At 58.3% G+C, this 25,545-nt stretch overlaps 1 protein-coding gene and 1 long non-coding RNA gene across 51 annotated transcripts in view; both read right to left on the bottom strand.

Moving 5' to 3' along the window:
- Window positions 1-25,545, bottom strand: part of KIF1A (kinesin family member 1A) — a 31,718-nt gene that overhangs the window by 5,952 nt on the left and 221 nt on the right. For 4 of the 50 annotated variants that reach the window (XM_032446534.2, XM_015871269.3, XM_085512679.1 and 1 more), the window contains exons 2-38: window positions 22,961-23,103; window positions 20,273-20,349; window positions 20,003-20,182; window positions 19,573-19,638; window positions 19,289-19,467; window positions 18,942-19,053; window positions 18,711-18,788; window positions 18,374-18,439; window positions 18,025-18,042; window positions 17,680-17,755; window positions 17,505-17,583; window positions 17,177-17,319; window positions 16,809-16,835; window positions 15,408-15,616; window positions 15,104-15,183; window positions 14,879-14,954; window positions 13,231-13,310; window positions 12,897-13,003; window positions 12,653-12,736; window positions 12,384-12,564; window positions 12,235-12,307; window positions 11,932-12,025; window positions 11,313-11,461; window positions 10,881-11,059; window positions 10,645-10,782; window positions 9,696-9,953; window positions 6,768-6,886; window positions 6,607-6,692; window positions 6,289-6,427; window positions 6,006-6,174; window positions 5,632-5,722; window positions 5,361-5,479; window positions 5,149-5,204; window positions 3,922-4,030; window positions 3,740-3,806; window positions 3,559-3,643; window positions 3,208-3,313 (exon numbers count right to left, since the gene is read on the bottom strand). In XM_032446534.2, coding sequence (XP_032302425.2) covers window positions 3,208-3,313; window positions 3,559-3,643; window positions 3,740-3,806; window positions 3,922-4,030; window positions 5,149-5,204; window positions 5,361-5,479; window positions 5,632-5,722; window positions 6,006-6,174; window positions 6,289-6,427; window positions 6,607-6,692; window positions 6,768-6,886; window positions 9,696-9,953; window positions 10,645-10,782; window positions 10,881-11,059; window positions 11,313-11,461; window positions 11,932-12,025; window positions 12,235-12,307; window positions 12,384-12,564; window positions 12,653-12,736; window positions 12,897-13,003; window positions 13,231-13,310; window positions 14,879-14,954; window positions 15,104-15,183; window positions 15,408-15,616; window positions 16,809-16,835; window positions 17,177-17,319; window positions 17,505-17,583; window positions 17,680-17,755; window positions 18,025-18,042; window positions 18,374-18,439; window positions 18,711-18,788; window positions 18,942-19,053; window positions 19,289-19,467; window positions 19,573-19,638; window positions 20,003-20,182; window positions 20,273-20,349; window positions 22,961-23,066 — 4,061 coding nt within the window. In that variant the 5' untranslated portion in view covers window positions 23,067-23,103. Of the gene's footprint in view, window positions 1-758; window positions 783-1,885; window positions 1,913-3,207; window positions 3,314-3,558; window positions 3,644-3,739; window positions 3,807-3,921; window positions 4,031-5,148; window positions 5,205-5,360; window positions 5,480-5,631; window positions 5,723-6,005; window positions 6,175-6,288; window positions 6,428-6,606; window positions 6,693-6,767; window positions 6,887-9,695; window positions 9,954-10,644; window positions 10,783-10,880; window positions 11,060-11,312; window positions 11,462-11,931; window positions 12,026-12,234; window positions 12,308-12,383; window positions 12,565-12,652; window positions 12,737-12,896; window positions 13,004-13,230; window positions 13,311-14,878; window positions 14,955-15,103; window positions 15,184-15,407; window positions 15,617-16,808; window positions 16,836-17,176; window positions 17,320-17,504; window positions 17,584-17,679; window positions 17,756-18,024; window positions 18,043-18,373; window positions 18,440-18,710; window positions 18,789-18,941; window positions 19,054-19,288; window positions 19,468-19,572; window positions 19,639-20,002; window positions 20,183-20,272; window positions 20,350-22,960; window positions 23,104-25,545 lie in introns of all 50 variants that reach the window. The other 46 variants (XM_085512713.1, XM_085512710.1, XM_085512704.1 and 43 more) reach the window with 21 other exon arrangements.
- Window positions 7,228-8,372, bottom strand: LOC146758834 (uncharacterized). Its single transcript, XR_014933167.1, has 2 exons — window positions 7,629-8,372; window positions 7,228-7,543 (listed from the first exon to the last, which is right to left on the bottom strand). It is a non-coding gene; the product is annotated as an uncharacterized LOC146758834 (long non-coding RNA).

The raw sequence follows: 25,545 nt of genomic DNA on the forward strand, positions 1-25,545 counted from the left end.
GACAGCCCCTATCAGCGAAGTCCCCAGCAGGATATAGGGGCCAGGATTTGGAGCCCATGGGACTGTCCCCCCTGTTCCTTGGCCACTGCCCTGTCCCTGCCCGCTGCCTCATTCTGTGCTTTCCATCTCCGCACTGTGCAGTGGGGAGTCCAAGCAGGAGCTGGGGGGTGAGCACCAGTGGGACCCCATAAAGGACAGTGCAGAGCAGAGCATTGGTTGCACTCTGGGGTCTGGACAGTACAGTAAGGGGAAGGGGGAAGCAGAAGGCAGCTCTGGGTCAAGAGCATGGGGAACCCCAGCATTACCTCCCCACGGCCAGGGCACCCACATTCACAATGCACCCAGGGCCACCCTGACCCCTCTGTGAGCACCCCCAGGCAGCCACCGCTTGGCCACAGCCATGTGCAGGCAGCCAGAACTGAGCCGCATCAGGGCAGGGAGCAGGGCAGCCCTCCCAGCATGGGGGGCTTTGGCTGCACCCATGGGTGCACAGCCATCACCCCTGCCCGGGGCACCACGATGGAGAGCAGCAAGTCACACTCTCAGAGGTGTTGCCTATGTGAAAACCACGTGAGACAGTCAAAGCGATGGATCGCTTTTCAGACAGAGCACTTGAGAAGAGAGAGCTCCCAAGGGAGGATATAAGAGAAGAGGAGAGTAAGGGAGAGGGGAAAGAAGAGCAAAAAGTGAAGGAACGAGGCAAAGGAGAAAGAGAGAGAAGCGGGAGGGACCATTCCGAGCATGTGCACGCAAAATACCTAGTGTCATTTCCGAATGAAATGCTATAAGTGGAAGGCAACCCAGGACAAACACACACACGTACACACACAGAAAAACAAAACGTCAGAAAGCATCATCTGGAAGGAGCCATCGTGTGCCCTGCGGCAACCGCTGCCCAGGACGGGGCCAGCCAGGTGCCAGGAGGAGCAGGGTGGCACGACGGTCTGCTCTGGGGCTGCTCCGGAGACTGATGGGAGCACAACAACCATCAGAGCCCATCTCAGCACCCGCACTGCAGATGGAGCTGTGCCCATAGGGAATTCCCCACCAGGCGTGGTGGCTGTTCCTCGCTCTGCAGTGGCTGCTTCTTGTGCCACCAAGCTCTGCATCACCACTCACATTCTCCTGGCCCCCAAATCAGGGGTGAAGGATTGCTCAGGGAGAGCATCCCAAGGTTTATCTCTATGGATGTTGCAGCAAGCCCTCTGCAGCTCCACACCTTCCTCCCTTAATTCTACCCTCGCTGCAGGACCCCTCCAACGATCTCAGAGCATCCTCTGTGCTCCCAGGGCCTGAAAGTTGCCTACATTAAGGCAATGAGGAGATCCCCAAGCACCCCTGCCAGACAGACAGACAGACAGCTGTCCTCAGTGTTCCCTGAGCAGGATCAGCGTCCAGCTGCTGCAGTGAGCCCAGAGCCCCATCCCTGCTGCATCCAACTTTGCCATGTATACATCACACCTACACCTGCAGGAGGGCTGCACCTGGCTGCAGGGTGTGCGTACATCCAGCACACATCCCCACACTGCCTGCCACGCTGTGCCCTCCCCGCATGGGGCAGGGGCTGCGTGCCCAGAGCTGGATGCCAGAGAGCCAGGAGAGCAGCAGTGTGAAAAGTCAAGAAGCAAACAAAAATGGGGCGATGGGAGCGCAGGCCAGCGAGAGCGAGGAGGAGCGAGAGCACGGTCCAAACAAACAGCAGAACCCGCAGGGAAGGGCAGCGTGAGAGAGAGGTGCCCAGGATGTGGGGAGAGGAGGGGGACGTGGAGAGGGGGCTGGAAACCCAAGTGCTGCCGGCAGCGGGACTGAGAGTGCTGAGGTGCGGGGAGAGAGGGGAGAGAGTGGAGAGGGTGGAAAAAAAAAACACAATGGAAACAAATAATACCTAGGCATATCCGAATCAAGAAACTGCCTGCGAAAACACAAAACAATCACATGGTTAGTGTGGGCTCAGATGGGCAGCGGCAGCAGAGGTTTGGGAAGGAAGCAAGGAATGGCCTTGGGGCTGCCTGGGGGCAGCGGGGTCCCAGCGGCTGCCCTGGAAGGTCCAAAAGGCTGCGGGAGGAGGGCAGAGCCAGGGCTGCTGTCGGCGATGGAGGTGGCGGGGCGGACGATTGCAAAGCAGGGAGCGGAAGCAGCCCGGGAGGAGAGCGAAGGCAGACACCGCTCAGCCTGCTGCCATCCTTGGCCTCATGTCCCGGCAGGCGGCTGGGGTCGAAGCATGCGGGACATGGTGGGATGGAAGCGCGGGGTTGCTGCAGCGGCCCCTCGGTGTCCTGCTGGGAGCCAGTGTGCTCTGTTCCCCCACTGTGCCATCCAGAGCCCGCTGCCCCTACCGCGGCACCCCAGGGGGTGGTGGGCACCCAGTGCATGGGGAAGGCAGGAGCTGTGTTCCCCTCCACCAGGCTACATTGGGGCTGCTGAGATCAGATCTGGCTGCATCATGGACCAGAGCAGCAGCTGATGCACATCAACACGGTCCCACAAGCCTGTATGCCTGGTATAACATCCACATGGCTCCCATAAGCCTCAGCCACCCGGCACAAACCATCACAGCTCTGTAAGTATGAACCCTCCTCGCCGCTCTGAGGCCATCAGCCTCCTGCCTGGCCTCACTGCTGTCCCGGTGGCTGTGACAATGTCTGACACCTGCACACACAGCCCATGCCCAGGTGCTCCCTGCCTGCAGTGTGGCCAGGAGCTGCCCCAGCAGCACTGCAGGGTGGCACCTCACGGGCAGGGCTCTGTCACCGACACACCAGCCTGGGGACAGTCTGCAGTGGGAAGGAGAAAAGCAAAAGGAAAGACAGTCCCACTGCCATCCAGTGTGCTCCTATAGCACTCAAAAGCTCAGCATCAGCCCCATCGTTTGTTCCCTGTGCCACCAGCAAATGGTTGCATTCCTGTCCCCACTGTCACAGTGTCCCACACTCACACGCTCCAACCACTCAGTGTGGCCACATCACAGCTGCAGTGCAGGGACAGCCCTCAGGACACGTGTGAGGGACCTTGTGTCCCCCACGGCCCCGGACACACTGGGATCAGCCATGAGCATGAAGCGGCATTTCCAGCCAGGTAGCCATGACACGGGACCGAGTTGGTGACAAGGACAGCACAACGTCCTGTCACTGCCACTGAACAGGACCAGCTCCCTGTCTCCCCCAGTGCTGCAATCAGGGGAAGTGCAAGAGAAGCATTGGCACGCACCGGTCGTCCTGCGAAGGGTGGATGTAGCCTGAGGACAGGATGTTCAGGGAGAGGATGTTGGGGTCAATAAGAGACTCATCAGCTTCTGGGGTGTTCCGGATCCGACCTGCAAACAAAGCAAAGGAACCCACTCAGGTCTCCTGACAGGGTCCCTGGGGATGGTGTGCACCCCCATGTCCCACTGGCACTGTGTTGGCACCCACGGGGCAGTCACCTCTCTGCTACTGCAAGCATGATAGCAGGTGAACAGTGAATGGGATGGGAAAAAGAGGCACAAAAGCCTCCAGAAATGTCAGTGGAGGTGGGGAGATTGGGAGGCTATCCTTGCAACCCTGTCTTGGTTTTGCTTACCCACAACCAGCTCCCGCACTTCCTTCCAGCGGATCAGGCTGCCTGTTTCATGCACCAGGGTGACAGTGATTCTCCTTTGGATGCCCTGAAAATGCCAAGGGCAGAGAGGATAGGGTGGTGATTAACACAGCTCCTGGGCACAAGGGCAGGAGCAGGGGGTTGGGTACTGGGCAGGGAGTACCTGGTGGAGGAGGAAGGTCCCATGGCACGGCATGCCCCCACGGTGGTCCACCACGGCTGGGATGTAGCTGGAAGAGAGGACAGTGGTGGGACACAGCTCTGCTCACGTGCCCAAGCCCATCATGCTTCTCCAGAGCTGCCATCCACCATGCTGCCTCCCTCTCCCCTTTGCCCAGGACTTACTCGCCATTGGCCTCCAGCTCGCAGATCTCAAAGAAGACCATCAGGTCGTACTTGCACTGGCAGGGCCCAGCACTTGGACGAGTCATGGTGCTCAGCTTGGTGGCGGGCACTGTAGGGGGTGGGAAGCACAACTTAACTCCGAGGCAGAAAGGGGAAAGTTGCTGCTGAGGTTGGGGGCACACGGCAGCAAGCGGGGGGACATAGAGCAGGCAGGGCTTGGGGATAAGCAGGGCTACCAGGCAGGTGGCAACAAAGCAGGAGGCAGCACGCAGCACTACCAGAGGGATGCAGCCCCATCCTGGGCACCTCATGGGCACCTCCTCCCACTCCCAAATCAGAGCAGCAAGGGTTCAAGATGGGGCTTCTCCCGGAACACCTGACCGGCCCCAGCAGGGACAGGAGCAGGTCCCAGAGCACACAGCACAGCTCCAGCACCTATGGAGCTGCTCAGGGACAGACAGATCACTGGCTGCCACGGGACCCCTGGTGCTGGAGCGGGAGGTGGGCAGGCATCACAGCAAACCACCGCACTCAGCAAAACCACAGCGACTCGGGTTTCAGCAGACAAAGGGACTCGTGGAGCCCCTGGGAGGCGGCGTCAGGAGCGCCACGCCATCCCCCACCGCTGCCCTGTGCCCCCCGACGGGCAGCTGCGCTGAGGAACCCGAGCAGCTGCTGGCCGTGCTGCAGGCTCATGCGAGCACGAACCCGGCTTCTGCGCCTTCCTGACGGCGCGGTCCGCGACGGGCAGGGGCGGTGGGCAGGCGGGCTCCTCCACGCCACGCCGCAGCAGGGAGGAGGCGGCGGTAGCGGCCGCCAGAGCGTGCCCGGAGAGCATGTCCAGGAACGAGCCTGCCAGGGTGGCGGGCAGCGGGCAGTGGGTGAGCCGGAGGGGGCTGGTGTGCTCTTGTGAGGAGGGAGGGAAACAGAAAGGGCAACACAAAGCAAAGCGGTTACGCACAGACACTTGGGCACAAGGGGAGGGATGCTGTGGGGCTGCCACGGGAGCAGGGGGAAAAGATGCTTGCAAAGGGGTTTGCATCAGCCAGACACTGAGCGAGCAGGTGCCAAAGGGCCTCCGGGTGCTCGTTTTGTGATGTGCCTGAGGTTCTGCCATCCAGCCCTGCTCTGCAGGCATGTAGCACAGGGCACTGGGAGCGGGGCATAGCGGGGAATGTGCTCTGCGACCTGGGGACCATGGGAGAGGGGCAGGACACCATCCCCTACCTGGCTTGGAGAGCGGCATCACCCGTGGGAAGTGGCGCCGGGATGGCCGCAGCGGGCTGCAGAGAGAACAGGTGTGGGTAAAAGCCACCATGGCCGAAACTGGTCACAGTCTGGGGCCAACCACCTCCATGTCCCCTCAGTGCTGTTCCATCCCAGCCTCATGGCACCAGGGGGAAGGCACAACGAGCCACGTGTGACCCACACGCACCCACCTGAGGACATCCTTGCAGAGGGGTGGGAAGGGGTGTTGTTGGTAGTGCCCAAACACCTCAAATACAATTGGTTGGCTCTTGATATATTCGATGAAGGACTTGGTCACCTCCACAGCGATCTGAGAGAGAGAAAGAACACATGAGCATGCTGTCTAGTTTGGAAAGGGATGTGATGGGCTGAGAAAGTGAGCACTGAGGAGGAAGGTGCTGCTCTAGGGATGGGCACCAGCATATGTGCAGGTGAGGGGGTGCCAGAAGGGAAGGTGCTCACATTTTGGACATGGTAGAAACCCAGTGGTGGCCCTCGTCCTGTGTTCTTCAAGGGCTCTGTTGAAAAGGCCTCATCATGACGATGGATGAAGCTGTAAAGGGAAGAGAAGTTGTATGGGGACTGCAGGGCAGCACAGAGGAGCAGGAGTGGGAGAGAGGACAGGAACGTAGCCTGTTCCAGGGCTGGGTGCTGCCACCTGGGCAGGGCTGGCATAGAAAGACACCCCACCCTGATCTGCAGCCCCCACTGCCCATGAAAGACTTGGATGGAATGGAAGCAGAGGGTGGGATAAAGCTCACAACACTATCCCTGCTTTGGGGCAACCAAGGGAGGTGAAGGCCAAAGTGTAGAGGTGGGGGGCACCATGATCTCACTTGAACTGGCAGAAGATATCTGCATATTCTGCTGAGATGCTGGAGGCTTGCAGGACGGTCACTCGGAACGTAAAGATGCTGCCCAGCTTCAGGTGGTCCAGAGCTGCCTCCAGAGGCCCATCCATCGTGGACTTCTCTGGGCTGTCCAGGAGAAGGTCCTCTGGGGTCACTGTGGGGAGAGGAGAGCCCTCAGCAGGTGGAATTGTGCTGATGGTGAGCTGCTGCTGGGGACTTTCTGCACTCAGATGCCCCTCTGGCTGTGCACTGGCAGCTCATTGCTCACCTGCACAGGTGTTGTTGTTGACTTCATCAGCCGAGGGCCCCAAGTCACTGATCTGCCCCTGGCCCTCAACGATGCGCAGCTCCTCCTGGGAGGTCCCCGACCGAGACATCCCCACAGCGGGGCAGGACTCGGACTGGAACTGGAAGGGGATGGAGGAACGGGGCTGAGGGAGCTGCCACCACTGCAGCACCCAAAGGAGGGCAGCCCCAGCACAGACACACCGCTCCTCGAGGGGCTGCCATCCAAGGCAGAGCCCTACAGGGTGGGATGCTGTGGTCCCTGCAGCCGACCCCATCCCATACCCCGCTGCGGCCGTACCTTCTCAAAGTGCTGATCGTCAAAGGAGATCTTCGCCGTCCCCGACTGCCGCACGCCGGAACCGTAGTCTGGGGCTTCCTCGTCGGCTGCAGGAGGAAAGTACCATGTGTTGGGACGGCAGGGGACGCGCAGGATGAAGCGGCACCAGGACCGGTCCCTACCTGAGATGGCCTGGACGGCCACGCGCAGGAAGCCCTTCACCTCGCCCTTCTCGCTGACGATGGCCACGCGGTGCACCAGGGGCACGGGGTACAGCAGGTTGCTGAGGTAGACGAAGGCCCTGCCGGGGGGAGAAGCGACACGGGACCGCCGTCACCGCCTCCGCCCGAGCATCCCAAAGCGCACGGGTGGCGGCCGCCGGCGGCCAGGTCCCATGTCACCGCTGCAAAGCAAAGCCATGAGGGGCAGCCAGGGCCAGCGCGGGGCGGGGAGCGGGCGAGCCGGCGTCTCTCCGGCTGTCGCGTCCTGGGGAGGGGGCAAGCTGGGCAGAGGACCGTCTTGGCGGTGACGAGCCGGAGGATGGGGGCAGGAGGTGCTGTGAGAGAGCTGGGGGTGCTGCGGAGGCAACAGGGGGGTGGGCGAGGCGAGGACAGGGTGGGAAGGGGGGGAGGAGGGAGGAAGAGGCTGGTGTGAGCAAAGGGGGGGAGGAGAAAGTCCTGGCCTGTGCATCAGAGCCTCTGCGGGTGACCCTGCCCTGGGTGGTGGTGGCTGGAGGTGGCTGGGGATGCTGTGAGGTGTGGCTGGTGGCATGCATGTTTCTCCACGCTGTGTCCAGTGTGACTGCTGAGCTCCCTGGGACCTCCTCCAGGTATCCAACCGGGCACAGGCACGTGGCATTCCTCAGTCATTCGGCCTCTGCTTGCTGCCTTCCTTGTGCTCACAGCTGGCCGGCTCAGCCTCTGCCTCCTTAGCTGGGAGCTGGTGACAAACGTTCATCCTTTCTGACCAAGACACAGTATTTAGAGGTCCTTCTAGCACTCATGTCCTCAGCAGGGATGGCTGGTTCCCACTTTCCCACCCACGTGTCTCGAAATGTGATGTCCTCGTGTCGCATGTGTGTCAGGATCCTGATGGCACCAGTCAGGACACATCAGCTTCAGGAGGCTCCCAAGGCAGATGCAGACATCTCCAGGCTTCCCAGTCTCGTAGGCATCCAAACAGCATCTGAAAGGCTCTTGCAGAAAGGCCACAGCCCTGTGTTCAAAGATTCAGCCTTGCAGAGGTGCAGAGGTTCTCCCTGCTGCTGCTGCAGCTTGGGCCGACCTCAGGCCAAGGCTTCTTCCACCCAAAAGTCCAAGGCTTTTTCCACTCAAAACAACTCCAAGAGGGGTCGAGACACAGAGTGCAATCCCCCACCGAGCATCTCGCCCCAGCTCTTCTTGTTGGCCACCAGGGCTGAGGCAGGCATGGATTTAGGATTTCCTGCCCACGAGCAATTCTCCTGCCCCCAGATCAGTGGGCAGCCCACATGAGGATGAATCCAGGGGATGGAGGAGGAAGGGAAGATGGGGAGGGAAGGCAGGAGGGTGGGGAGGAGGGGGACAAGTGTGTCACTAGAGGAAGGAGGGCAGGGACACTAACCACAAGATTGGTGAGGTGCAAAGATGGCATGCTCAGACCAAAGAAAAGCCTTTCCAAAGGAAGACAAAAGTGAAATAACCCCAATTTTTTGCTAAAGCTTTGGAGAGAGAGAGCCAGCAGCTAAAAAACAACCAAACTAAAACAAAACCAAACTGAAACAACAACAAAAAAAAAAAAAAGAAAAAAGAAAAACCAAACTGAAAGAAAAAGAAAGAAAGAAAGAAATGAAAGCCAAGGATCCAATCGTAAACGAATCAAAGCACACTTCACAAGAAATGTGGCCAGCACAGCTGCTGCGCGGGGAGCCAGACCCGGGGCAGACTGAAAAGAAGTCAGGAGAGCCCGAGGGAATGACCTGGGGGACCGCAGAGGTTTGCTCAGCAGGTCAGCGGGTTTGGTTTTGAGGTGCCCCTGAGAGTTTTGGTTTTGTTTTTTTGGGGGGAAAATAAAAGAAAAAAAGGAAAAAAGAAAAAAAAAAAGAAAAAAAAAGGGGTGGAAGAACCCAGCTCTTTCGGTCTGAGGCTGCAGGGCTCTTACCCCACCTCCTCCCTCTCTGCCTGTGCTGCTCCATCTCCTCCCCGCACCCCAGACTTGGACACGGTAAGGGAGAAGCAGCCCCAGCACGGTGGGCGTTCTGCCTTGGGTGGACCCCCACAGTCCCAGGAATGGGGGCTCTGAGTCCTGCTCTGAGCACACATCCCTTGTCCCCTTGGGAAGCCTTCTGCAGTGAGGCTAGGGACCAGCATCACCCTGCCTGTGTCACAGGGGTGTTTTGGGGATGGGCAGATTGCAACAGTTTGAAGGCACAGTTGGAGCCCAGAAACCCTCCCTGATTTCTCCAGGCCAGGAGTGACCAAACCCAAGGGTATCCTGGCACACAGGGAGGAGAAATCAAGGCTCTTTTCCTTTCCTGTTCTTGCAGCCTGGGTCTCTTTGTGCCCTTCCTGAGCATCCCCTGTGCTTGTAGCTGCCAACCCATGGAGATGGTCCCAATCAGTGCATGAGGCACAGACAGAGAAAACACCATTTCCCAAAGAGTTCTCTTCCCCTGCTGATCCCAAGCTCATCTCACCCACAGGGCTCCCCCTGAGCCCCACCAGATGGTACCAGGGCTCACAGCAACCAGCACAGCCCCATTTCTCCCTTCTGCACTGGGACAGCTGCAAAACTCATGGCCCGTGCACCACTGGGACAAAAGCACAGAGCCTTACATTCGTGGTGTCACACTTGTGGTCCTCACTACACTGGCAGGTGGACCCCTGGGAATAGAAACCCGAGTGCAGGTCCTGTGGCACTCAGGGTTTTTGGGGGCTGCCCAAAGCAGGGCTCTCGCACTCGCCCTGTGCCCTTGCTGCTGTGTTTGTCACAGCCCTACCTCGGTGGCCCCGACCCACCGGCCACCCCTGCGCCCACGGGACGCCCTGGAGGTGGGGGTCGTGCCAGAAAGCAGTTCCCTCATGCGAAAGAGCTAGTTCCTTCCCAGCATGCTCTCCTAAAACCTCACCAACCTTCCTACTAAACTGAACAGGGGGGAGCGGTCGTAAAACGGATCCCGGCCATCACACAGCGGGCACTCCGGAAAGATGTCTTCCTCCAGGTCCTCCGCCTCCTCCTCCTCCTCCTCCTGCCCCTCGTGCTGCTCGTCAGCAGGCTCGGTGATGTCGGAGTCGGGGTTCGAGAAGGTAGGGGAGGGGGTGAGATCAGCCATGCGCTCGCTCATGCATGTGTTGAAAAGAGGAGAGCTGTTGCAGCCAGAGATATCTGAACTAAGGTTAGTACAACAAGATAGAAGACAGGTTAACACCAGCTGTTCCAAACAGAGAGAGCAAGAATAGGGATTTTGGTTGTTGGTTTTTGGTTTTTTTTTTTGGCTTGGTTTGTTTTCTGCTCAAACCGAGCGAAGTCAGGAAATAGAGACTTGCCCATCCGGTGCGTCTCTAAAGGGAGCCACCAACGGCTGTCAGCTATGGAACGTGGAGAAAAAGAGAGACCCAACAAACTGGTGCAAACATGGGGATTCCCGGCGCTGGCTTTGCAGGCAGCACAGCGCAGCGGGATGGAACACACAACATAAGGCTGGGGGACACCCCACCACCCCACCAGGGGGAAGTCCCACTGCCGGTGCTGCTGTGGCACGAGGTGAGGCCTCTAAGGCACACACATCTGTGTGTCCTTATTGGGACACCCGTCCTCACTGCCGGCACCGCGTGGGAAGCACATGGAGACGCACGGCATGGGTGGCACAGACAGACGCTTGGACACGGACGCCTACAGATGTGCACACACACACATAGGCGGTGGGCACGGTGGCACCAGCACTCCACTGGCAGCTGCCAGCCCCTGCCTGGTGGCACTGCTCCACTGGGAGGCCAGAAGGGACCATCCGCGGTGTGGGCCATGGTGGCGACAGGGATGCCGTGCCTCCAGGCTGCACATCGAAGGAGCCAAAGCGCTCACCTGCCAACCAGCCTGAACCATGGGAAGCGGTCGTAGAAGGGATCTCCACCAGTCACCACGTTGTCGCAGTCCTCGATGACGCTCGAAGGCACTTCTGCTGCACGGTCGTACATTTCGCGCATCAAATCCAGGCGCTGCCTGCAGATGCAAAGACACCAGGGGCAGTGGTGAGAAACCAGGCTGGGGCTGCTGGAGCCCTCTTGCTGAGCCTGCCCAGCGCAGAGATCCCTCCCTACCTGAGCTTCTCCAGGGTCCAGTAATGTGTTGCCCCGTTCTTCTGGTCCTGCACCTCCACGGCCACGATGGTGCGGGGGAATGGCCGCTTCTCCCGGTCCTTGGCGGCATCAGGAGGCAGCAGGTCAGGAGGGAGAGGTGAATATAGCGTGTCTGTCAGGAGGACGAACTGAAACTGCACCTGGAAGGAGGCAGAGAAGAATGGTGATCCCATCTTGAAGACCACGGTGCCATCAGCCTGGGCTCTCCCCATCACAGCATCACTATGTGAGTACATACACTTCCCTTAGCTCCCTGCCAGCACACAGGTCTGTGTGCATTTGCTGTGGCAGCAAGCAGCAACAGCACACATTCCCCAAAAAACCAAGCAATAAGCACCCAGCAACACCATGATGGTGAGACCCACCACTCACCATCAGTGAATCAGCACCCACCTTTTTCTTCAGCTCCACACTGATGGCATTGGCTTCCTTGAGGAAGATGGCATTGCCCCAGAGCAGGTCACGGAGGGAGGTGAACTGGTACCACTTCCACTTCCTGAAGGCCCAGAGGGCGAGCTCAAACTCCCTCTCTGTCCATTGCACTGTGGGAAGGACACAGAGGGATGCTCATCACACACACCCTGCTGTTGAGGCTGGGAGAAGGATGCAGCATGAGGTGTCTGGGTGCGCTGCCCTTCTCCCCATGGAAAGCATCCAGTCCCCGCTGCAACACCTGCTCTGCCATGGGGAGAAGGAGGAGTGGAAGGGCATGGAGTGCAGCAGTGGGCAAACTCATTGTGAAATTCCACCCAGTGACTCCATACTGGCTCCCTGAGGCTCTGCAGCCAGATGTCGCAATGGAGTTTATTTTTTGGTGTTCACTCTAAAATCCTTCCTCCTACCAGTTTTCTGGAGGTTTTTATTAGTGTCTCCTCTAACTGGTTGGCAGGAGGTGAATCTGAGGCTGCTTGGAGCACACCAGCTCCCCTACCAAACATATCTGCAGAAACATCAGCTCATCCTCTCCTTCCACCCAGACTTTTCCATCCCTCCTTTGTCACCCGGCACTCACCTTCATCTTCGGGTTCTTCTTCTTCCTCATTGGCTTCAGGGTAATATCTAGAGTCCATCTGTTTCTGCAGAGCCTCCAGTTTGCTCTCATAGTCCTAGGGGAAGCAGGGAGAAAAACAATACAGCCCACAGGACACAATGTACATCACCCCTTCTCTCCTTCCTCCATGTCCATGTTGACAAGCAGCCCCGGGAATGATGGGATGATGGATTTGTCATCATTCCAAGATGCACAGAGCTGCCCCATGCAAACTCCTTCCAGGCATGGTGGTGCTGGGACAGCCCAGGAAGCCTGGCCACCTACCAGCCGCTGCTGCTCCAGAAGGTAATTTGCCTCCTCCCTCTCCCGCCGGTACTGGTCCTCCAGCTCCTGAAGCCTGGGACGAGCAGAGAAGATTGGGATGACCAAGCTGGGCTCCTGCCCTCACCCTCCTCCCGGCCCCACGTGCCCACCTCTGCTCCATCTCCTGCTTCATGTCGATGCCCTGCTTCTCCAGCAGCTCCCTCTGGGCAAAGGCCCAGTCTACGGGCTCAGCGGGTGTCTCAGCGCATGGTGTCCGCTCCCGCTCCTGCCGGGCCTGCTCGGGGTGGTTGAAGCGGAAGACGTGGCTCTTCCCCATGATGATCCGGTTTCCTGCAGCATGGACAAAAAGCTTGGGTTTAGTGGCAGGGATGGCCGCAGTGCATGGAGCTGTGGGCAGGAGCATCCCCTGGGGACCCACCTGAGCGCAGAACGCTGGGCTCCGTCACCTTTTTGCCATTCACGTAGGTGTCAGCACCTTCACAAGGCTCCAGGGTCACAATCACTGCGTGACAAGCAGCAGGTGGAGGGGCAGCCTGGGCCTCCAGGCATATCCCCACCGTAAGCAATGAACAGGGCTTGGCCAACCTCACATCAAGGCCCAAACCCAGGGCAGGACCCCAAGATGAGCCTGGACAGATGGAGCCCCTCAGGACAAGCAGTACCTTCACCGCCGGTCCTCGTGTCACTGCGGAAAAGGCAGTGCTCTTCCTTGATGAAGTGCCCACTGAGAACGATGTCCTGCCTCTTCTCTGCATCTTCCCGGCCAACCCTATTGGGGGAAAGGCAGCTCGCATCATCTGCATCTGTTCTCAAACCAGCCCTAAAATGTCCTTCACCCCGAAGTGCTCTCTGGAGTTGCACCACAGTAGGACTAACATTTCTCATGAGATTGCCACAGACATACATGCTATCCAATGTGGCTGTACTGCTCTGGTGCAGGAGGGCTCTGGTGCAGGAGGGCACTGAGATATGAGCCCAGCAGACTCGGCCCCTCACCTGGTTATCCCATCCTTGATGTAGTAGAGAAGGCACTCAGACATGAGCGGGTCTTCATTCAGGTTGACCAAGTGGGGCGTCTGGGGGACACAAGAAAGAGTCACCAGGGCACAGTGAAACCAAGGCTCATCCCCCTGCTCCTCATCCTTCAGCCTCCATGACCAGCCAGTCCTGTGGCAACCCTAACCCAACCTAGTGCCAACAAAACCAGGGCTGGACTCCAGCATGAGCCTCCTCACTTTGCTCTTCCAAGGACTGAGTTCTTAGTGACTTTTCCCTGGCTGCTGAGAATATTTGGGATGCAAATAGGCCCAGCACATGGAATCCTCAAATGGAGGTGGCCACATCTGCACTCTCTGTCTCTTATCAGCTCCCTCCCATCATTTCCTTCCCACAAGCCATGGCCACTGGGCTCTTGATGAGAGGGAATTTCTGCTTATCTCATCCCACTGTGGGCTGCTGCAATTGCACCTTCTGTCAGCAGGAGAAGCTCTGAGTTTCTCAGAAAGAGAAGAAATGTCCTATCAGCCTGTGGGAACCCTGCATGCAGAGGCATCCCCAGCTGCAGAAACCATGATGGGTACAAGAGACTCACAGCAAACAGGGCAGGAGAGCTGGAGGTAAAGGGAAACACAAGCTGTTCTCCATGGTGGCTGGCAGGAATAACATACCATCCAGACCCTCTGGGTCTGAATCTCTGAGGCTCTTTTGGTTTGTAATTTTGCTCCAGATTTGCAAGATTTGGACAAATTGTCACCCCAGTGGTGGTGTACAGCAGGGCAACAAGGTCTGGCTGTGCTTTGCTCACAGTCAGGGTAAGTTCTAAGTGCTTTTGGAGCTAACAGTCCTCGCCAGCAGCTGGAGAAGTCAGAGAGCTGAAGAGAAGGTTGGCACCAAGAGCATCACAGCAAGGTCACCTCAGGACCAACCTGCTTTGGGGAATACACCCCCACGCTTCCCACACACACATCAGGGGGCCTAATGGGCAGCGGCTGAGGCAGGTGAAAAACAAAGATAGTGGTGTGAAAACTGTCAGAAGAGCCACACTGGGGTCCCAAAGCACTCATCTCCACATGTCCCAGCAGGGGCTGGGGGCAGAAGCTGCTCTCCTCACCCTGTGGGTCCCATAAGGTATTCGGGTGGAGGTGAGGAGCTGCAGCACTGCACTAGCAGGGCCCGCTGCCAGATGAGCTGCTTGGGGCAGGGCCAGTGTTTGCTCACAAAATGCTTTCTGGGATGCTACCAACAGGAGTGGTATTTAATACCCCTGTGCCTTTGTTTCCCAGCGAGGAAGCCCTGAAGGCTGATGGCAATATCAAATGCCGCAGGTGATAGCAGCTGACACCAAGAGCCCAACACTACAACTATCACGGGGGCTCCATGGTGTCTCTTGAATGGGAGCTGTGTCTTCCATGTGCTGTGGGGCAGGGAATAGCTCTTCTATTTATCTGTGTGCTTCTATTGCAGCAACTTGTGGCATATGGACAGAGCAGGGCTGGCACCAAAACGTGCACTGCAGGTTCCAGTGCTAACAGTTAATGTCTCTGAGAGACCCCTGGAAATATCTGGGGCTGGCTGGCAAATAGGCTTGGAGGGAACTGCATGGGTACCACCCACCTGCTTAGTATGGAGAATTAGAGGATCCTACCTTTTTCGGAGAGAAAACACCCAAGGTGCCTCCGTCCTCCCTCATGGCCACCCCCATCTCGGCCAGCAAGGCTTCCCTGCAGGAAGAGAGCCTGTCAAAACTGCACCAGCCCCTGCAGCCACCCATTACAGCTCCCTGTGTGCCCTCTGGGGATGTCTTTGTCATCCCCAGGTGCAGCTGGAACCCGTGGGTGTCACCAAACTGCCCCCGTCCCATCCCACCCACCTCTCCATCCGGATGGCCTCTGTCCTGCGCAGCTTCTCCTCCCATGTTTCATTCAGCTCAGCAATGATCTTCTCTGTTTCCTGGTAGGGTGAAGGACAACTCAGTGTTTTGGACATTTTGGTTGGGCTCAGCCAGGGAGCTGGTCCCACATTCAGCCTGGTTTAAATGGGCTCTGCATCTGTGCATGCCACTGAGCAACAACAACCCCAGCCTGGCCTTGCTACACCAATCCCACTCCTCACCCAGGAGTGAGTCTCATTCTCTACACGCAGCAAACAGCAGGTACAACAAGCCAGCCTCCTACCTTGAGCCTTTCAATAGCCTCTTCGCTGCCTGGAGCAAACATGATGCGCTCATGGAGGCTGGCAACAGAGGCTGCGCGGCTGGAGAGAGCTGACAGGGAGGAAGAGGGGCTGATGCCAGCAATAGCGTTGGTCACTGTGGAGAGATTGTCATGGCGTTGGCTCAGCTCTGCCCCAATAGTGCCATTATTGTTCTCAAAGTCGGACACATCTACGAGTGGGGAAGGAGAGGGACGGGCCAAGGGGAAGACACGTGGACAGGAAGAAGGAAAAGAGAGAGAAAGGAGACAGAGACAAGAAAAGCTGTTGGAAAAAATAAAAAGAAAAGAAAAGGTGGCAAGAAGAAAGGCGGAAATTAAATGAAAAAGGCAGAGCGTTGGCACAGCGGATCAGCAGCAGTGCCCTGAGGCCACTGTCAGAAGCAGCCCTGGAGCAGACCGGGAGCCCTCCCTGGGCTGCTGGGGATGGTGTTTTTTGACAACACGGTGCCTAAAGCATCCTGCCCAAGCACATGTAGCTGCCCTGCCATCCTGCCCCATGGTGCTAGGTGAGCTGGGCTGGGAGACAGGGGCATCAGGGGAGAGCAAGGAGAGCCAGGTGCCCTCACCCTGCAAAGGAGACAAGAGGACAGGGACTTGTGCTCAGACTTCACTGCAGCCCAGTACCTCAAGCACCAGTAACCACCAGCTGCTGGTCCCATCTCTCAGTGGGATGCTTGCAGCTGCTGCTGCTGTGCAATCCACGTAGATATGGGTCAGCATCCCCTGTCTGTGAATGCTGGCCACTCCAAACTTCCTGCTCCTAGGGGCCAGCTTCTATGGAGAGAACAGTTCCGTCTGCCCAGGCACTACATGGAGAGATGGTGTCACCCTCTGGCTGCTTGGGAACAGGAGCCCCATCACTTTGTGAAGTCTCCAGCTGGAATTCACCCTGTTCCTCTGCTGCCCCCAGGATGACCCTCAGCAGGACTGGTCTCTGAGGTGTCCCAAGGCCACCCACACTACACCATGCCTGCCTGACACCGGTTTGCACTGGGAGCAGGGCCCATGCCTGCAGAAGCAGTTCCAGAAGCAGCACCCAGCCCAGCAGCAGCCGCAGCAGCAGCAAGGGGAAGCACAGTTGCAGCATGGGGAGAAGGGTCCTTGTGGTGACTGTTACACCAGGTCCCACCAGGAGAATTTGCAGGACCTCACACTGCAGTAAGCGTGCCCTGCACAAGGGAAGGGCATGGCAGCAGTGCAGGGACATCCCTGTGCCAGCAGTTCCTGCAGGAGGGCACCGTGCTCTGCCACTGCCCCTTTGCCAGCTGTGGGAGCCCTTCCCCATGCTGCACAAATGCTCCTTGGCACAGCCTCCCCAAAGCAGAGAAGCAACACAGAGTACCAGTGACAGGCAATACACACATTTGGATCCTCCCGCAGCAGGGTGGGCTAAGAGAGAGAGACAGCGGGGGGAAGACAAAGAAAACAGAACAAGAGTGGGTTCATCTAGGTAGGATTGACAACAGCCTGAAAGCACGGGGAGGAGAGGCCTTGGCTCCCCCAGCATCATCCCAGGCAGTGGGACATAGGCTGTGGGGTAATCAGGGCTCTGGAATGGCATATGTGGGGCTGGTCATAGATGTCCCAGCAGGGTGGTAACAAGGAGGGGATGCACCGTTCCTCACAGTGAGGTGGGCAATGAGATGGTCTGAGTGTGGAGCAGGACATGGGGCAGCTCTAGGAGCATCCCCACAGGACCCCAGCCTGGCTCTGCCCAGCATGGTACCTACTGTCAATGATGTCCCCAAGCCCCTGGGCATAGAGAAGGTCACGCAGGCGGGCCACCTCATCCTTCAACTCCCGGATCAGCTTGTTGTTGGGGTCCTCGTTGATGACAGCATTGCAGCGGATCTGCTTAGCACGATCAGCATATCTGAGGAGAGACAGGGCTCTGAGGAAGGTGGCTGGACAGAGAACCCAGATCAGGGCATTATCCCCTTTGCAGGGGCCTGTAGGCAGCCCTCACCTCCTCCCTTCTGAAGGGAAGGGACACAGAGCATGAGGGAACAGATGGGCTTTGGAGACATAACCAAGCCTGGACCTCCTGCCAAAGCCTACCTTAATGTGCTGAGAGTCTCATCATAGTTGATGTCAGCAGGGCTGAGTGCAGCAACCATGGCCGTCCTGGAGTTGCCCCCTGTGCAGACAGACATGGGGTTTCAGTGAGTTGTGGTCCCTGCAGCAGATGTGCCCCCCAAGCCATGCCCCCCAGACCCTGTGCCCGCAGCCTCACCGAGGTTCTCCCTTAACAGCCAGGTCAGCACTGAGTCTCGGTATGGGATGAAATCTGTCTTCTTCTTCTTCTTGTTCTGGAGAGAGGAAGAGGAAGGTCAGGCTGTCCACTCTCCTTTTTGCTGATATGTTCAGATCCTGCCAGCAAAATACACTGCAAGGGCTGGGAGGTGTCTAACAAGAGTCATGCATTGACCATGATGCTGAGGGATCAGCCTAACCCACAAGAGAAGTGTGAGCTGGGTCCGTATAGTGTCTCACCCCTACAGGGTTCACCTCAAACCACCACACAACCCACTTCCACTCTTCAAGAGACAAACCCACCCGGCCCCATCAGAGCACGCACCTTATTTGGCCCCGAATCCTGCAAAGAAAGCAGAAAAATTGTTTAGTTCTGTTGCTAATAGAAAAGAGCTGGGCAGGGAGGTGACAGTAAGATGCTCCCCATCCCTTCACCCATCAAGGGATCCCAAGAGTGTTATCAGATGAGCTGACTCCCACCACAGGGGCTAGGCAGTGCAGGATAGATTGGGATGCGTCTGCGTACCCCTCAGAGCTGGGAGTTTAGGTTCTGCATCCCCTTTGGAGATGGAAGCTTGGGTGCTCCATATCTGAGAGCTTGGGTGCCCAACCTCCCTTGGAGATGGGAATTTGGGTGCTTCATGGGGCTGTTCACCCACGCTCAGGATACCTACCATTTCGGCCAGAGCAGAGATGACTTTTCCCAGTGTGGTCAAGGACTTGTTGATATTTGCTCCTTCCTGATGGAGAGAAAAGCCCTTATCATCAGGCCCTGTTTCAGAGCAGCACTAAAGCCCAGTGGCCCAGAGGGATGGGGAAGCCCCAGTGCAGGGTGTGCAAACAGCAACTGGTCTTACTGGGCAACCAGTAACTCCCAAGCGGAGCCTGTGGATCCTGCTTTATCTGCCACTGGGCAACTCAAAAAGTGGCAGTTTCCAGTGCAGTGTGCAGGGAAAGGACAAGGAACACCTGAGGACCAGCAGCCTGGAACCATCACCATTCCACACTCACCTTCAGCCTTGTGCCCTTCGCACCAGTCGAGTCAGCTCGCTCACTGCCAGCCAGGTCCACCAGGCTGATTTTGCTGACCTGCAGGCAGAGACAGAGCAGGCAGCTGTAGCAGGCTCGGCACTTGTCCAACACACTGGTACCCAACACCTTCCCAGATGCTCTCCACAGCTAACAGTGGCACAGAAAGCCTTCACTGTGTCCTCTCCGGTTTCCCAGGGGCTCTGCTCTCACCTTCTCAGTGGTGATGTCTGTCTCGGCATCGTGCCGCTTCTGGGTGAAGATGATATTGAAGACGGCATGCGAACGACTGCTGGTCTCATTCATGTTGGTGGCAGCCACCGTGCTGTGGGGAGAGGACAGAAGGCATCGCACTCTGCAGGGGGTGCCAGAGCGGTGATGGTGGGGGCAATGATGGGGCAGGGCAGCCACAGCAGTTGTGACCATCTTGCCTCCCTTCCGGGGAAGTAGAGAGGCACCAAACTCTCACCCTCCCCCCAGCGCCAGGGAAAGGTTTTTAGCCAACTTCAGCCCATTCACAAATACCTTTATGTCCCAGTGCTCTCCTGCACCCCACTCACCGGGCCTTGTTCCCCGAGTCCATCAGGTCCTGGATGTCATTGTAGGAGGTCACGGCCAGCTTGGAAAGGTCCTCCACATAGGGACCCATGAGGGGGTGCTCCCTCACCCGCAGGTTCCCCTTGTTCTTGGGGTTCAGGAGGTCTCTCACTCGCTCACAGTAGATTTCCATGTAGCTCACCTGGGATCAGCATGCACAGGGCTGAGTTTCGCTTGGAATTAATGGTGTTGGTGCACTGCCAACACACAGGGCCTCCAACAACCCCCTCCCAGGAGATGTGCCTACCTCCACGGAGTAGGACATGTTGTCGTTGGTTGTGTCATTGATTCGGGAGAAGAGGTCCTCACACAGCTGCAGAGGGAAGAGTTGGGATGCTCAGTCCCAGGCAGAGGGATGCTCTGCGGTGCCCTCCAACCCACAGATCATCTCCCCCACTTGTCCCTCCCTCTGACTCCTTCCTTGGGCATCCTGCTCAGGTGTGAGGCAGCTTTTCAGGTTGGATGTTAAGAATAATTTCTTCTCAGACAGAGCAGCGAGGCGCTGCACAGCTGCACAGGGAGGTGGGGCAGTCACCATCCCTGGAGGTGCTCAGAGCTGTGGAGATGTGGCACTGAGGGACGTGGGCAGTGGGCACGGTGGGGTGGGCTGGGGTCAGATCTGGGGAACTTAGGGTTCTTTTCCAACCTTAGTGATGCTACGATTCACCAGGCAGTACCTGCGGGATGATGCCTTGCTGGTCCTTCTCCTGCTTCCCCATCATGGTGTAGGATTTGCCAGCACCGGTCTGTCCATAGGCAAAGATGCAGACATTGTAGCCTTCGAAGGCATGCTGCAACATCTCCTCCCCGATGTCGCGGTACACCTGCTTCTGAGATGCATAATTGATGTCTGCGGGCTGCGGAGAGGAGGCAGGAGAGGAGAAATCAGAGAAGGAGGTCATCCTGCTGCATCCCCCTCCATCCAGGCTCAAGACCCCGCTGCTTACCGTGGTGTGGGACCAGTAGGAATAGTCAAAGCTGAAGCTTTTGGGTGTCTCTTTGGGCTGCTTCGGGTTCAGGATAGCTGGGAGCAGACAGAGAGGGATATGATGAAACCAGGTGGCAGCACCGAATCCCACACCCTGAGCAGGCTGCGATGGGCTCACTCCTAAATCCCCACTGGGTTGGAAACAGGGCAGGCAGGAGGGCTAAGCCTCATGTGGGTGAGCACAGTGAGGGGGAGCAGCTCCTTCCATTGGGCTCCCTCCTGCCCCATCGCCCCAATCCCCTACAGCCACCCCCAGGGACTTGGAGCGGGGCGGGCTCAGTGCTCCCAGCCCCCTCCAGCTCGCTGCTTTATTTTGGTACCTGATCCTCCCCGCAGCAGCAGGGTGATTAATGCCCTGTGTTAAACCGCCAGCGGAAACAAGAGCCTGCTTTTTCCCATCCCCTGGTGAAAAGGATGTTGCCATGGAAATCAGAGACTGCATCACTTCTCTTTCTCACTTGCTCGGTGCTTTTTTTTCCCTTTCTCCCCCACCCCATGGAGTGTTTATGATGCTTTTTTTGCTCTGAAATAACCGACGCTCAGAGATGCGTCAGAAGAAACCCAAACCAGGAGGGCAGTCACGGGACGCAGCGCTCAGCCATCACTGCTGACATTGAGATGCCCTTGCGGGACATGCGCAGGGCTGTGTGTGGGGAGGGGGAGGAAATCAGCCCCCAGCTTTGGACACACAGCCCCCAAGAAGAGCCCTGCCAGCATGCAGCATTGGCTGAGGGACCACAGTGCTCCCTGCCACTGCTGCAGGGCTGGGAGCTTGCTGAGCAGCTGGGGGGGGCTGCATGAACCACAGTGGGTTCTGCACCCCAAATTACAGTGGATTCTGCAGCTCAAATTTCAGTGGGTTCTTCAGCCCAAATTCCAATGGATCTCCCCCAGGGTGGGATGCTCCATTGCCATCCTGTTGCCCATCCACCTGCCCCACACCAGCAGGTGCCTGCAGTGCTGCCCACCCGTGCGGAGCAGTACCCACGGCACAGCCATCCCAAGTGCTCCAGTTTGGAATGGGGTGAAAAAGCACCCAGCGCAAACGTGAGAACACCACAACCACTGCTGTGCTCGATACAACCCAGGTCCTAAATTAATGATGAAGTCTTCTCATGAACAGCGGGGTCGCTAGGGAACGGGCTTGGCCGTACTGAATTGGCAACGTGTCCTTGACCTGTCACCATAAAGGTGACAAAGGAGGGGTCAGGACCAAAACCCACAGTGAGAAGGAGCTGGCACGGGGAGGACATTCCATGTCGCAGTGCTGTCAGTGCCGGGCACAGGGCTGGGAGCAGTGGGGATGGCACGGAGCGGCTCCGTGTGCCCCAGCTGCAGCCATGCAGCTGGCGGGGGGGCATGGACACAGCATAGCCCATGGCTGGGAAATGGGGAAATGCACTGTGGCCCTGTGGGTCTCCCATCCCGTCCCATCTCCAAAGCTCCAATGCTCTACATGTCCCTCTTTTCCCCCTGGTTATTTGTCACCGAGGGGATGGATGGGATGGATGTTCTTGGGGGTCTTTTCCAACCTTAATGATTCTATGATGGGGGGGAAAGATGTATGGACAAGGGAGGGAAGAGGAGAACATCTGGAGATGTTGCTTATCCTTGCCACACACGAGTACTGAACTGAACAAAGCAGAATGAAATTAATCCCCATACTTTAAAGCCCTGTGTTTTGCCATGACAACAGACACATCAGGCCTCAGGCTGAGATAAAGCCCAGAGAGCAGATATCAGTGTGGGGATGCACCTAGAAAAGCACTGTGGGCAGCAGTGCCTGCTGGGCTCCTCCAGCCGTGGCCCGTGGCCATTCAGTGCCACACTGCCCTCAGGACAGTGGACTGTGGGAAGGAGGCCGGGGTCCCCATCCCCGTGGCAATGCTGTAGTGGAACAAAGCAGCAGTGTTGGCAGGCGGGTGGTCACCGTGAGCCAAAAAGTGGCGGGGGAGGAGGGCTGGAAATTGGGGAACAAGGTCTGGGGGAAGGGCTGGCTCCTTCACTCCCATCCCCCTGCCCTGCACCCAGCAGGGCGCGATGGATTCTGCTGAATGAGCTGTGCAGAGCACAGAGCCGCCCTCATACACCATTCTGCATCTGACCTCGGGGAGGGGGAGAGGCTGCAATCGGGCCTTCCACCCCACCAACCGCATTCAGCTTTGGCCTCGCTGCCAGGCAGGGGGTGCCCCAGGCTGTCACACTCCATTGGTGAGAGGGTCTCAGTGTGACTCTGGGAGCAGCACAGCCCCACACAGCCCCCCCCAGCGGGATCAGCCCATGCTTTGTTCATTCACTGCCTGACACCGCGGGCGAGGAAAAGCTCGCTGTCAGCAAAGGGCCGTCGGGAGCCGCACTGCCCACACCGGGACCTGCCAGACATCCCCACGCGTCACACTGCAGCGTCCTTCACTGGCGCTGTGTGCCATGGGGGTGGCTGGCACCGGCACTTCCTGCTCTGCTGGTGACGCAGGGAGCTGGGAGTTATTTTAGGTGCTGTCCCATCTGCATGCTTCCAAAGCCAAAGAGGAGGGATGCAGGGCACCATTTCCCCACTATTTGCATGGTGTCAACCCCTGCTCTGACCCCTGCAACCCAAGCTATCCCCTCTCCTGCAGTGCACGGGGGGTCGCGATGCCGTACTCACTGGTGGTGCTTCCTGACATCTGGATGATGCATTTGGACTCCCGGCTCATCTCACGGGAGTTGAAGGGCCGCACACGCACAGCCACTTTGACGGACGCTCCCGCCATGGTGCCGGCCTGGGTGGGTGCTGCTAATGGAGCTGTCCTGTGGGGCGAGAAGGAGGAGTTAGGGGAGCTCCCACCTCCAGGTCCTGATGGAGGAATGAATGATTCTTCATTGAGCTGAGGCAACCCAAGAGCATCACCCAGCCGCCTGCAGCATCCCTTGGAAGGACGGGGACATGATGCATTCAGCTGTCCCACCCCGAGGTGCTGATCCCATGGAATGAGCTCCCTGTGCATCCCTGCAGCTTCCAGCCCCCAGCCCAGAAGGGAGGAAAACCCTTTGACTCGAGGGCAGACAGCGGGAGGAGGGCACTGCACACAAACACTGTGGTTTCCCAGTGCCCTGCGGATGCCCGCCGCCCTGCCCTGTGCACTCAATAGCTATTTTCCACTCCATCTCACTAAGCCAGCAATCAATGGTCTCAGCAGCAAAGGGCAGCCCTGCCAGCAGGGCCTCAGTGGCAGCAGGGGCAGTGCCTTGGGGTGCTCACCGCAGGGAGATGCAAAGGGATGAGCGCTAACCCCACTCTACTTCCTTCAATGTCAGAAACCAGAGCAGTGTGTTGGGCCCTCATCACACAGTGGGCTTTCACGTGCAGAAAGAACAGCTCAGTTTGTGGAAAACAAAGAAAGAGCATAAGAAAACACACAGGATGGTCCTGAAAGAAGGGGGCTGCTTTAATATCCACTGGATGTTAGTACCAAGGGGAGGAAAAAACACAATGTGCTCTGCCCAAGGGTGGGTACATGCGTGGTGCAGTGAGAAACCTGCAGCCAGAAGGCACAATAAGTGTGGTGCTGCCTTTGGGGAATGCTTTGCCCACATTAAAGGTGCACTGCATCCCTGCAGGAGGAGTGCAGGGGTGTTTGTGTTTACCAAAACCCCACTCACTGCATCCCACTGGATGCCAAGCTTCAGCACCTGCTCTCAGGCTGCACTCAGCTCTATTTCTAGCACCCTGGGCCCAGCGAGCACGATGCACACACGCCTCTGCATCCCCCATCCCGCTGCTTCCTTGGATCCAGAGGTATAAAAAATAAATGTGACCAAAGGGAAAGCACGAGCTGCCGCAGAGCCACGCCAAGGCGCCGGGCTCCATTTTCTGTCTTGGAGCAGCTCCGTCCATTTCATTTCCTTGCAGCCATCCCCTCCTGGCCCAATCCCTGTGCCTGGGGCCACCGCCTGCCTAATCCTCTGCCTTCCAGAGAAATCCGATAACGCGCGGCCGGCGCCGCTGGGAGCGGTCCAGGGGGTGGGAAGCAGGGAGGGAGGCTCTCACGTGGCTGTCGTGTCCCCAATGCATCCCCTCCCTGCAGAGCTCCGACACAGGAGCGGCCCGATGGCCACAGAGAAACAATTAATGGGATCAGCCAAGATTAATTGAGCGGGGATTAGATGAAGGGATCACTCTTAAACCCAAGGCGGTGCTGCCACACCCCGTACTGCCATGCCACCAAGGTGACAGCAGGATGCCCTGCAGCCATCCTTTCCCATCCTTTCCCATCCCATCGGGATGATGTGGGATCGCCATGTCACCTTCAGCAGAATCCCATCCCCTGGAGGATGCTGTGGTTGGGGTGACATCACCCATAAAGCGTTGTGTGTTCTGCTGCCCTACATCTCCATGGGTTCCCTCCTGCTGGGGTCACACCCTGTGGGGCTGAGGGCTGCTTTCCACTACCTCGATGACATGACACATCCGGGGCCTGGCCACCCGCCCCTCCCAGGTCGGTGTAAAGCCTCATGTCCCTGCCAGCCACCCGGCCCCTGGGATCACCTTTCCTTTTGGATAGATGGCGGCTGTGGCATCCATCTGACCTCCACCTGCCCCAGGCCAGCCAAAAACCACGGGGGAAGAGCTATTGTCCCCGATCACACCCATTGGGACACCCGTCTGGTGTCCCCAGCCCAGCCTTGCACAAGGGCCGTGACGGTGCAGTTTTCAAGCACGCAGCGCAGGCGGGCTGAGATCGCCCATGTCCGTGGGGACACGCAGTGCTGGTGGCTGCGTGCCGTGCCCTGTGCCACCCACCCTGCCCCTCCCGGGTGTCGGGGACACCGCAGCTCCGCAACGCGGATCGAATCCAGCGAGCAGGTGGTGGCCCCCCACCCAGATTCGACGGCTGCGGCCACCGCCGTGCCACCTCAACCAAGATGGAGGGCAGCGCGGGTGCGGGGCTGGGGGAGGAGGACAAAGGGGTGGCCGAGCTCCGTGCCAGCCGCCCCCTCCCACCGGCCGAAGCCGCCGATGCAGCCCGAGGGGACGCGGCGGCCGCCCCAAGGTCAGCGGTGCCACGCGCGGATCTCCGCCGCCGTTCACCACGAAGCGGAACGATGACGGCGCACGAGCCCGCAGCGCTGCACCTGCCGCCCCCGGGGCATCGCCTCCCCCCGACAGATGCTTCTGGAAGCCGCGGCGGCTCCGTGCCCGCCGTGCCCGCCGTGCCCCCCATCCCCGTCCCCGCACGGTGCCGGGCGGCC

This window comes from Coturnix japonica, chromosome 12 (assembly GCF_054131305.1).
Source record: "Coturnix japonica strain WE chromosome 12, WE-NBRP24, whole genome shotgun sequence".
Taxonomy (NCBI): Eukaryota; Metazoa; Chordata; class Aves; order Galliformes; family Phasianidae; genus Coturnix; species Coturnix japonica.